The following is a 12,693-nucleotide window of genomic DNA, read 5'->3' on the forward strand; positions in this document are numbered from 1 at the left end:
GAATATTTTTCCAGAATAACCTCAAAGGTACAGCATGCCCAAAAAATATGCTGAAAGCATAACATGGCAAACTCAAACCCAACAAGCAACAACTGATGGGCAACTGATACTGACCTGAATGTAACATTCCTTAGTAACACTAACACAATGCAGTGTCCAACTTTACACTTGTAAGGGTTTGTTGCATGTAGAGTCGTCCAGGTGTCTGGAGGAGAACGAGGGGGGAGGAGGGCTCTCTGCATCAGCTGTGTGCTTGACCAGCAAGTGGTATTACAGCCCTAAATAGAACCTTAATAAAATGCAAACCTGGGAATTTTCCTCCAGCAGAGAACTTGGCCTTGGTGTCATACTCCACTGACAGCCTGACAGGTTTGTTGGGATTAGGGATGACAGTGAGGTTCACTGGTGGACTGGAGATGCGTTTCTTGTTGAAGACCCCTTGAAAAACGAGCTGATAGTACCCCCTAGTGGAACAACAGGGAAACAACAATCCTACTAGTGACTGCTGGGACATGTACATGGTATTAATGTTGATGTCTGATGGTACAAACCCTGATCTAGGACTATTATTGCAATTTGAAGATAAAAAAGCAGAACAAGCTCTCCTTTTATACTGTATCATACAGTGACACTTACTTTGGTCCGCTCACACTAGTGACAGTGAAAGAGGCTTTCCCTTCTGTGCTCACAGGTTGTGAGGCAACAGAGGTCTTCACCTAAAACAAAAAGGATTTCTCCTGTTAGAGTTTCTACAGGTTTAACAAGTTTAATTTAAAACTTTTTAAGACCTTTATGGGGCCACCTTTGTTCGGAAACTAAATAAATAACAACAACACAGGACAAAACAAGAGTTTTTTCATTAGTCTATAAAGAGATGTGAAAGCAGACTAGATCGCCCTTTAACCTTCCTTTCCCAGGAGATTTCATGTCCGTTGGCAGACAAGGTTTATAAGAAACCATTATAAACGCTGATGGTTTCATATATCTATTCATTCATTAATTTCACAATGATATATTAAAGCAAAGCACATGTCAGTTTAAGACCTATTTCATGACCATACTGTCAAAAACAGTATGAATGATATGATAATATCATGAATAATACTGATTAATTTCTTTGTTCTGATTTCTTTTCTACATTTTTTTTTACAAGTTTAAAGATTCCAAGTTTAAGCCTGGTCTCTTCAGATGTTAAAAGGTTCCTAACAACTCTAAAACACTATATAAACAATTGTAATACTTATAAACAATATAAGAATAACAACTTGTAGGAAATACATAATGGACAGCAGTAACCCCAAATTGAAGTGCTCTTATAAAGGAAGGTCTCTGCTTCTCTCTGATGCTGAGTGAACTGAAGAGAGGGGATTTTATTGCCAACACAGACACATCCTGTGTGGCTACAACAGCACTGGCACTTTACATTTTCTTTTATCACAAGCAAAGATCAATAGTCTGGTTAGATGTGTACATATTTAGTTGTCATTGTCTACTCAAAAAGTATAAATACATGGCATCTGAATATAAAAAGTGGATTGAGGAAAGAGTGAAACTATCTAATAATTACTGACTACCTAATATGAAGCGACCTTAGACATATAATTATAGTTAAGAAAAACAAGAAATCAGTCTACAATATTCTTTGGTACGAGTCATTAGGGTTGAATGATGAAATGTGTTTCCCAAATTATCCTGCTGCTGATTGTGCTCTTATGAATGTATGAATAAGCATCGCGGAGCGGTATAAAGATCTTCCTGTGCCTGTGTCCCCCAGAAAAGTTAATAATACATCTGCACAGCAAAGCAGCCTACGTGTGGATGACTTAATGAGCGGGTCATGTGACTGGATGCTGTAAAATATGAAGGATACTTTAGTAACAATTTGTCTTAAGACAAGAGACTGCTCTGATTGATTGTGAATTAGTTACAAGAAAATTTCAGTACTTTTCAGATGATTGGTCATGTGATGGAAATTCCCAAATGTCCCTTTGTTATTTTGATATATTATTCTTGCATATGAAACTTTACGAGTATAGAAGATGTGTTAATAGTGAAAACATTGTGTCTATGGGCCTCAAATGGTTTATGTCATGTGACAGTTTTATGGTTGCAGAGTATATGGTTTCAGAGCATATGTGATAGAGAGGGTTCGAAAACCTAACACAGATAAGACAACAGACTCTTGTCCAGATGTAACCTTGTGACCTCTACAACTGTGTGTATTGGATTTCAGGACTGGTTTTCAGTTGCCACAACAGTCAAACATTGCATCTCAATAAATATACATTTCATTTTGTTCTCCTAATGCCAGAGAGCATGGATGTCAGCCTTACACAGGTTGGTGTATGGTAGTGTATGGTGGTGGCATACACAGTCTGTGAAAGTAGATTGTAAATGTAAAGGAAAATGTATTTCAAACTGCTCGGCCTTGCCCTACACTCTGCTGCTATATGTAAAGAGCACCGGACAGTGTAAAATACTGTGTCCGAGCCAGTTCCTCTACACCTTGCAGAAATTGGGGTCATGGCTTTTGCTGAACAGGAAACTGTGATTAAGATGAGGCCGCTGCAGATTGATGATTCTAGCAACAAACTAGACGGATCCTGTATCTGTTATTTATTTCTCAGATTGCCACCACATAAACGAATAAACTTGCTTGAGAGGTCAGTTGGCAGTCAACATCCATTGTTCCTCTTTCATGAGTCTTTCCAGGCCTTAAGTCAATATTGTCATCAGTGTTGATCACATTATTATGTATGCCTCCATCATTTAAGGACTAAAATTTAGATTATAGGATTTGTGACTTTGAATTTTTTGAAAACTGCAAATAAAACAGGGTAAATGTTCAGTGTCAGAAGTCAAACCTTAATTGGTGGGGGTGAAGACTTCAACTCTACCACAACCCTCTGGTCTGGAGACGGGTTTCCCCACTCGTCACACAGTTGGATGAGGAACGGTGTAGCGATGCCGTGGTCATTCACCACCTGCAAAGACTTATAGATAAAACATATAAGTGCTTTACCAGTTAGTTTGCTCTGCTGTGAAGTAAGACAATCAAAACCTCTTTTTTTAAGTACCATTTGCCTTTATTTTGACATAGTAATGCAGAGAAGAGACTGGAAATAAGCAGTAAACCAGTAAAAATCCCATCTTACCTTCTCTGGCTCACTCAGTAGTTTAAGCTGTGCAGGGACTCCAGGGGACACTTTAACTATGACTCGTGCCATGTAGCTCTTGTAGGTGAAGCACAACTCTCTGGAGCCAGGAGTCCCAGACTGGAACCGAACCCCCGTTACCAGAACAGAACCGCCTCTCTCCTGATGTCAACACACACATCGCTTCATCAGTGAATCCACACAGTTACAGAGGAAGTATTCAGATCATTTAAGTAAAAGTTGGTAACATGATCTAAACATACATAAAAATAAGCAGAAAGATGTGCTTAAAGCTTCAAATGTAAAAGCACTCATGAGTCGCGGTTTATTTATTTAATCATTTAAACAGGTCGTCTCACTGACATCAAAATGTATCTTTCAAGAACCATCCTCAACATTAAAGAAACAATTACAAATGGCATTTATAAGGCTTGAGTATAATGAGTCTTATTAGGAAAGCCTCAAAACTGATACTGTTTCGTTGTTATTACTGATTCATTATTAACAATGTAGCAGCAGCAGTTTAGCAGTAGAAGCAATTCTAACTACTTTAAATACTGTTTGGTAGTTTAATTGATTGTACAACAACATAGGGCTGGGCGAAATGGACCAAAAATCATATTTCAGTATTTTTAGGCTGAATAGCAATACACAGTATATTACATCTCTGTATTTTCTAAGAAGTGGGCTAAATGTTCAGTTGTAAGTCAGAGCCACATGTGAGATTTCACAAGCACTTCTATCAAAGCAGACTGTGATCAAAACTAAATTTAAATACACGGTTTCCTTCCACATTCAAACACAACAGCTGCAAAATGTGTAAATGAGAAATCATAGAAAATATACAGCCTATATTAAATCAAAATAAGCCGATCTCTGAGTATTATCCTTCAGCTGTTTCTTGCTTACCTGTACAATTACAGGTTTTTATGCTCATGCTTAACAAATAATGGTTTTAGCAGCTTTTTAAAGGTTTCTTGTTCTACCGATGCAACAGGGATCATATCTTTTGCAATGTGGCCACTGCTAGTTATGTCATGTCGCTCGGCCCTTTTCTTTACATGATGCAAACCACAAGCAAATGAAACTTGCATTGTGTTTTACCTCGGGGCAAACGGCTGCCAAGCCTTTGTGGCCGGGGCTGCAGCAGCAGCAGCAGCAGCAGCAGCAGCAGCAGCAGCAGCAGCAGCAGCAGCAGCAGCAGCAGCAGCAGCAGCATGAACTTTATCACTCTTCAGCTCTTCATACTGTACTGCTGTAAATGGCCATGATGTAAATGGTGATTTGAAGTGCTTCCACTTTTGGATGCAACCTGTTTATGGTTAGCTGTAACCCTAGGATTTCATGTTTATTATATACATATTTTTTATTTCATCGGCAAAGTAACTATGGCTGTAAAATAAATGTAATGGAAAAAAGGTACAATATGTGTCCTCTGAAATACAGTACTGTAATTAAGTACCATAAAATTGAATTATTGAAGTACAAGTACCTCAAAATTAAACATTACAATTTTTTTTTTACAAACACAATGAGTCATCTACTCATTCCCATTTTAGTGAAAATCTATTCAAGTTCACCACACAACCATTAGAAAAGTTGCATTTCAGTTACAGCTGCATATAAATTGCGCAGAAAATGATCATACTTGCTGCTGTACATCGTGTCTTCTAATGAGTCACCTTGCTTGCCTAACTCTGTCATGCACACTTTCGTGCTTGGCTGTTTTTATGAGGTGAGGAGATAAAGGTTTCCAGTTCAAGGGACTTTGGACCCACAACTCTTGAACTTTAAAGTAGACCCTTTGATAGTATTTCTTTTGGAAAAAGTAAATAAACATGACCTCATAAAGTTTAGAGAAAGCTGAGTTAAAGTAAAGATAGCATGAGTGAACAACTGCATTTTAAATCTGGGCTTTACAAATGCTTTAATTTCTCTTTTCTCACCTGCCACATAAAGGTGATGGCTGATTTGTCCAAACCCTCTGCTTCCACACACATGTGTTTCACACAGGTGGAGGTAAGCGTCTTGGTTATGTTGTCATACTGGTCCACAAGGTCCAAGACTGTACAAAAGAAAAAGAGGCGAGTCATCTAGTGTGCAACCACATCCACAAAATAAGGGTTTTGTGTGACTAGGTTTATACTCACTGATGCTTCCAGGTAGTGTTTCACCGAGCTTCACTGAGTTTTGTGGCAGAATTGCTTTAAGTTGAGCTGGTTCATCTGGATGAGGCCTACAAAGAAAACAAGCAAGGGTGTAGAAACAGTAGGAAGCTGTAAGCCTGGCTCTGTCTGAACCACAACGACACTTCACTTTTTGTACATATTAGACAAAGGAAATGTGTTAATTAATGAGCTTTAGCACTTTACAGGTCCTAGTTGCCAGATTTTATTTTACAAAAGCTTCATATTTATCCATCTTCTCATTTAACTCTTTGCAAGAAAGCAAATAAGCACATTTCTCTAAAACAAGATTAATAAAAGTCTGTTTTCTTCTTCTTCCTAAAATATACTGTTCCTTTGAACCTGAAAAACACAACCTGAATCACACCTCAGAGTCGGGTACATTACTTACGCTATGGTAAAGGAGATAGACACACTTTGGTCTTGGTAGGACACCTGGTAGTAGCGCTCTTCCTGCACCTGTGTGGGCACCTGTATGTCAGGCAGCTTCCCCTGGATCAAATCTTCAACATATACTTCTGCTGTCCAGTTCACCTTAAAGTCAAAATGAACAATGAAAGGTCAGGGAGAAGCCGGGAACAGTTCAAATACACTAGTTGTGTTTCCATCCAAATGTAATGTACAATTAAACCAAACTGGCAAAAGAAACAGCAAATTACCGCTTGTTTTTATCATGATTGTTATGGGATTATTAGGAGTCGTTCATTGAAACAAGCAGTAGGTGGCCCCAAAGAAGAGGTCCCTACAAGATGACTTAATTCAAAAAGCGGTAGTCAGCACTATGTAGACACCATGCCCTCTTACACAATCAAAAAGGGGACCAGAATCTTTGTAAATATGTCCTTCAACCTTTTTCTAATGCAATGCGAAATAACTAAAATGTGCATAAACATAAGTTGATGGAAACACGGCTTATGACTCCTAAAAAACTGATTTATTGCAGCAAAGCAAAGTGGTTTCATTTATCATCACACACCCAAACCACAGGAATCTTTCCCCATGAGGACAGGATACAGAACACACACAACAGGAAGACACTGTGTTATATACACTGCAAACACACCTTGATTTTGGAGGCTATTTCAGCAGTGATAGGAACCCCTCTACCAGCCTCATCATACAGCTGGTAGGACAGGTTCTCCAGCAAGGCTCCAGCTGGCCAATCTATCTTTTCCTCATTCTTCAGCACCAGATTCTCATCATCCTGACTGCAGAGCTCAATCCAGGAGACTCTTGTGCTGGGAAACACCTTCAGCTCCCTCATGACTGACGCAACGTTCTTCTGACTCTACAACAAAGACGAGATGAAGACATCACGATTAAAGTTTAATCAGAATGTTCTACTGCACCGAAAGCTTTATGATTTTTTTTATACATTTTTTTTTTACTTACAGGCATGTCAAACTGAACATTCAGCTTTTGTGGTTCTCCCTTGATTAATTTTACATTTATGGGCTTTGTCACAAGGTGTCCAGCTCCTGTACTGCTGCAGTCAATTGTCACTTGTGGATGCCCCTGAGCCTGAATGTGACCCATAAAAGAGAAGGATGAGAGTAAGTCAACAAACGAAAACTAGTTATTCCTGATCATTCAGATTAAATTATTGAATTACAAGAAAGAGGAAATAAGATGAGAAAAGTACTGTAAGCATATTTTATGAAATAGAGGGAAAAAAGGACTCAAGGACAAAAACAAATCAATCAAAAGCAGAGAAGAGTAGAGCCTGTCGTATATTCAGTGGCGATGCAGTTGAAGATGTTTGAAGAAAAACTCCGCCGACACTGTCTTAGTTGTATAACAAATTTATTTAAGTCCAGTATCGTAATCAAGTAAAACGTTACTTGGAGAGCCTCCAGCCGAAAAATGAAACTCTGACGAAAATATGCAGACAGCTCCTTATATACTGAGCTTGTTTTGGTCAAAAACTTAAAAAAAAAAAGAAGAGAGGCGCCTCTTCTATGGTGCCCCACCATAAGGCTCTTCACCTTTGACCCAGGGCCTCCATGACTCTGCTGACCTAAAATCTGGTATATGTTATCTTGACAGCAGCACCATCATGTCAGCATTTCGGTACCCCTAATCAATCTAATCAACTTTTCTAAGCACCGGAACTTATCAGCTTGTAGTTCCTGCAGCGTCGATTCCCAACGTAGTAGCGATGACATGTTTACTCTGAACATTTTCACAATGTCCTTGTTCAGAGTCTTTCATCCATTTTGATTGTCCTTATTGTAATTTCTGAATCCCTTTAACAGCTTGGGATCCTTGAATCATCAACCGCCCTCATAGCGGTCCTCCCCCAATTACATTCTAAGGGAAAAAGAAAACACCAACCAATATCTTTTGTGGAAATAACATATGCAATTCAAAATTCAAAAAAACTGGTCTCACTATACACAAAGAAATGTACAATAACCACATCTTACGCTATAAGGACTCCATTGCCAGCACCAAAACCCACTACTACTCCAGTTTAATCACTGCCAATGAAGGAAACTTCAAGTCATTGTTCTCCCTCCTCAACAATACCACCAAACCCCAGGACTCTCTCCCCCCTCACTTATACACAACCTCCTTTTGCAACGCCATTATGTCATTTCTCACCGATAAAATCAAGAACATCCACCTGAACCTTGGATCATTGCCTCACCCCAGCACCTCAGCTGACCTTCCCCCGCCCTCACACTCATTTTCCTCCTTCCAGCTCCCCACTCTCTCAGAAATCTCAGAACTCATCCGGAAATCCAAACCATCCACCTGTCAATTGGACCCCCTCCCCACCCAACTTGTTAAAACCTGCCTCCCTTCTCTGGCCCCCCTCATTTCTGCTATCATCCACTCCTCCCTCACCACTGGAACTGTCCCTACACCCTTCAAAACAGCTGCCATTACCCCAATTGTGAAAAAACCTGGCGCCGACCCCTCCAACTTCGACAACCTCTGTCCTATCTCCAATCTACCCTTCATCTCCAAAATCCTTGAAAAAACAGTTGCCTCCCAGCTCCATTCTCACCTATCCCACAATAATCTGTATGAACAGCTCCAGTCCGGCTTCCGCCCACTCCATAGCACGGAAATAGCACTTATCAAAATCACCAACGACCTCCTTATGGCATCTGACTCTGGACTCCTCACCATCCTCATCCTCCTCGACCTGAGTTCAGCTTTTGACACCATCTCTCACACCACCCTCCTCAGCAGGCTATCCTCCATTGGCATCACCCACACTCCCCTGGACTGGTTCACATCCTACTTCTCGGGCCGCACTCAATTCATCCAACTCAAGTCCCTCAAATCCACCCCCTCCTCTGTCACCTCAGGTGTGCCCCAGGGCTCTGTCCTGGGGCACCTCCTCTTCATCATCTACCTCCTTCCCCTCGGCAACATCTTCCGCAAATTTAACATTCACTTCCACTGCTATGCCGATGACACCCAGCTCTACCTCACCACTAAACCTTCATCCTCTCTCACCGACTGCATCTCTGAAATAAAAACCTGGTTCACCCAAAACTTCCTTAAACTAAACAGCAACAAAACAGAGGTTCTCCTCATTGGCACAAAATCCACTCTATCCAAAACCGACAGCTTTTCACTCACTATTGACAGCTCCTCTGTTTCACCCTAGCCCCAGGTTAAGAGTCTGGGTGTCATCCTTGACAGTACACTATCCTTTCAATCCCATATCAATAACATTACCCGGTCTGCCTACTTCCACCTACGAAACATCAACCGCCTCCGCCCCTCCCTCACCCCCCACACTGCCGCCATCCTTGTCCACAGCCTTGTCACCTCCCGCCTGGACTACTGCAACTCTCTCCTCTTTGGCCTCCCTCACAAATCACTCCATAAACTTCAACTGGTCCAGAATTCAGTTGCCCGCATCATAACAAGAACCCCCTCTATCCACCACATCACCCCTGTCCTTCAGCAGCTCCACTGGCTCCCGGTTCATTTCCGTATCCAATACAAAGTCCTCCTGGTAACATTCAAGGCCATTCACAACCTCGCCCCCCCATATCTGTCAGACCTCCTCCATATTCCCACTCCCTCCCGCTCCCTCAGATCCTCCTCCTCCATACACCTGTCTGTCCCCTCCGCCCATCTCACCACCATGGGGAGCAGAGCATTCAGCCGCTATGCCCCCCGCCTCAGGAACTCACTTCCACCCCAACTCAGAAACATTGCTTCACTCCCCCACTTCAAATCACAACTCAAAACACACCTGTTTAAAACTGCCTATTCCCTCTGATGCCACTTGCCCTGTCCCATCCCTTCAATCTATTGTAATTGTTCTTAGTCTGGATGTTTTCTTTTATCTCATTTGTGTACAGTGTCCTTGAGTGTCCAGAAAGGCGCCTTCTAAATAAAATTTATAATTATTATTATTATAAATCATCAAATACAATTCAACATTCTATAATTGGTATAATTTCCATGTAAACATATGAATTACATTGGCTAGTTCCCCCTTTTAACACCAATACTACAGTAACCCCACTAAGTAACTAGATAACTCTAAAAATAAATGTTAAAACTATAAGTATGTTAGACGTGGTTAAAATGGATATTTCTCCACCACTTCACCATCCATCACTACTTCCTCATCCTTGTCTGAATCAGTCCTCTGCAATAATGGCATCTGAATCTGATCTCCAGGCATCACTACACCAACCCATCTCAATATCACAGCCTTTGCAAAAGTCAACAGCAACGTGCAGAAACAAAACATCACACATAACGATAAAAGTACTGCTATCAAAATTTGAACTAGCACTGCTCCTACTGGCCCTAATTTCTCTTGCAACCAACTATTTGCAGACCAACCAGCTCCTTCAGATGGACCAAATGCATCTCTTATGTGCTTCAGTGCATCTATGACATTAGTTATGTTATCTGAATTATCAGGAATCAAAGTGTAGCAGGCATCTCCTGTTAAATTTAAAGCAACACATAGGCCCCCTTGTTTGGCCAAAATATAATCAAGAGCCATGTCGTGTTTCAACATTGTCAATCTATGGCTCCTTTGGGTGTTTGACAACATTTCGAAACCTCTTATAGTTTCGTTTGCAAAGCCCTGCAAGGTGTAGGTAATGTTATCAATATGGTCTGCCAAAAATCTCACTCCATACCATGGAAACAATCCTATTCCCCGCTTTTCTCCTATGCTTATTCTCCAATGGTAGATTCTCCACTCCAGATTATGAAATTGTGCTAATTCTCTTTTATTCCTACTTCCAGAAGTAACATTAGATTGAACCTCATCAGATGCTTCTCCCTTCTAAACAGCAAAAACCTCATATGGGAGTTTCAGTGTTGCCATATAACAACACCCTGTCCACCCGTATGGTAGAAATAAATAAGCATTTTCACCACAAATCCACCAAATATCCCTGAAATTGCCTATAGTCACATTTCCAGGCAAAACTTGATGTTCTACAATCAAAGTTCTACTCGGCTTACGCTTTGACACTTGAAAAGTCACTTCATACAACTTATTCACATCCTTATCATCACGCTTTCCTAAATCCATCATGTAACCATCACACTCTGATATTCCCATAAACATTCCAGACCCCTTATTAGTCTCATTTGAGCAAAAACAGTACTTTGCCCTCACAGCTTTGACTTCAATCGGATCAGGGACCGCTGTCATCACATTTTCATGTTGTTCAAGTAAATTCATATACGGTAATCCTGCCAACCAAGAACAATTAGATCTAGGCTTAAAAAGATTCACTGATAAAGCCATCAGTTTATCCACCGATAATTGCTGTTGATACAAGAGCCATGACAGTACAGAAGATTGACATGAAGTAGTTAATGGTTCCGGTACCGCCTCCAAAATTGAAGGCCATGTACCTGGTGATGGTACTTTCAACACACATGGACCCTTCAATTTCTTGATTGATCTCGCTGAGTGTGTTAACTGCTGAAACCATAAATTTCTACCTGCCCATGGGTCTGCAATTCCCAACGCTGAAGCATCAAATCCATATGCTTTCCACTTAGCTTCTCTCTTCTGCAATGCATGGTACTGTTCGAGCATCTCCTGTGATGTCTGATCCGAGTCAACAAACTCCTTTACCGCGTCTACAGTAGTCCTCTGAACAGTCACAGATGAATTTACAACCTTCTCCTCCTCAATCTCCTTACTACTATAGGGATGTAACGGTATGAAAATTTCACACCACGGTAATAGTGACCAAAATTATCACGGTTATCGGTATACCGCGGTATTTTTAAAATGTCTTCAAAATGTTGAAAAAACACTGATACACTGATAAATTGAAATAATTTCACCAAGATTTATATTTAAATAGATTTATTATATATTAAAAGGGTTAGGGCATAAGCAGCCTGTTTTTGAAATGCGACCTTTAATGTCTGCGTTACAGAGGTAGAATGAGGTGTACTGGCAGTAGCACTGGATTGGCCAGCAGACCATCTCTTTGAAAAAAATGAATAGAAAATGTCATTATTAATTATTACTGTCATTGTTACTTTATACTAAGGGTGCAACCAACAGATCACAAAACTCACAATCTAGATCATATCACTTTTGTGAGAAACAGGTTGGATAATCTTTTAGATCAAAACAAAAAGGATTATTGTTCAATTAATTATGAACGCTCTATTTTGGCTCTTATCTCTATCTAGACACTTGTTATATTCACCATTTTATATTACTCTTTATATATAGTCTATTCTACAAATAATCCACAAGTATTATATATTTCTGATATTACTTATATATATATTGGCTGTCTGTCTCTGTCTGCTTGCTCGTCTGTCGTCAATGGACTCGGTCAATCTGATTGGTCTAATGGCTGCTGAGCCACAGGTAGACGCTGCTCCGGTGAACGGAGCTGAGATGAAAGTCAGTCATCTCAGTCAGTTTGCATTCACTAACTCAGTCCACCCAGTACGTGTTTGTCTCAAATCCTCCTCACTGCAGCTCTGCATCAATATCTGGGGAATTATTAGGTCGACTTTAAAAAGTGAAATCTACAATTAATAAGCGGTTCAGATAACGTGTCAAATCACGGATCAACTTCGTTCAGTTATACCACTATCTGGTCAGTTTGCATTAGTGACAGCAAATTAGACAGAGAAAACTCGACATACACACACATCATTCACCTGAGCTTAAGGTTAATTTACCTTGCATTCGCTGAACAGTTGAGGGTGATGGTCGCGCAAATGAGTAAGTAAATTGGATGTGTTGCTGACCCTCGCAACAACTTTCTTCTTGCAGCTCCTGCAGATAGGGCTGCCATCCTCGACCAGCTGTCCCTGAGCATTCATATAATAACCAAAATACGCCCAGACTTCAGATTTGGTTCTCTTTGAAG

The 12,693-nt window shown here is 40.5% G+C and overlaps 1 protein-coding gene across 1 annotated transcript in view; it reads right to left on the reverse strand.

Moving 5' to 3' along the window:
* The window catches only part of smchd1 (structural maintenance of chromosomes flexible hinge domain containing 1), a 43,444-nt gene that overhangs the window by 8,023 nt on the left and 22,728 nt on the right, over nt 1–12,693 (reverse strand). Inside the window, exons 24-32 of the mRNA XM_073487853.1 lie at nt 6,734–6,862; nt 6,405–6,629; nt 5,733–5,875; nt 5,306–5,391; nt 5,102–5,220; nt 3,156–3,317; nt 2,865–2,993; nt 637–716; nt 307–464 (exon numbers count right to left, since the gene is read on the reverse strand). Coding sequence (XP_073343954.1) covers nt 307–464; nt 637–716; nt 2,865–2,993; nt 3,156–3,317; nt 5,102–5,220; nt 5,306–5,391; nt 5,733–5,875; nt 6,405–6,629; nt 6,734–6,862 — 1,231 coding nt within the window. The remainder of the gene's footprint in view (nt 1–306; nt 465–636; nt 717–2,864; nt 2,994–3,155; nt 3,318–5,101; nt 5,221–5,305; nt 5,392–5,732; nt 5,876–6,404; nt 6,630–6,733; nt 6,863–12,693) is intronic.

This window comes from Pagrus major, chromosome 19, assembly GCF_040436345.1.
Source record: "Pagrus major chromosome 19, Pma_NU_1.0".
Classification (NCBI taxonomy): Eukaryota; Metazoa; Chordata; class Actinopteri; order Spariformes; family Sparidae; genus Pagrus; species Pagrus major.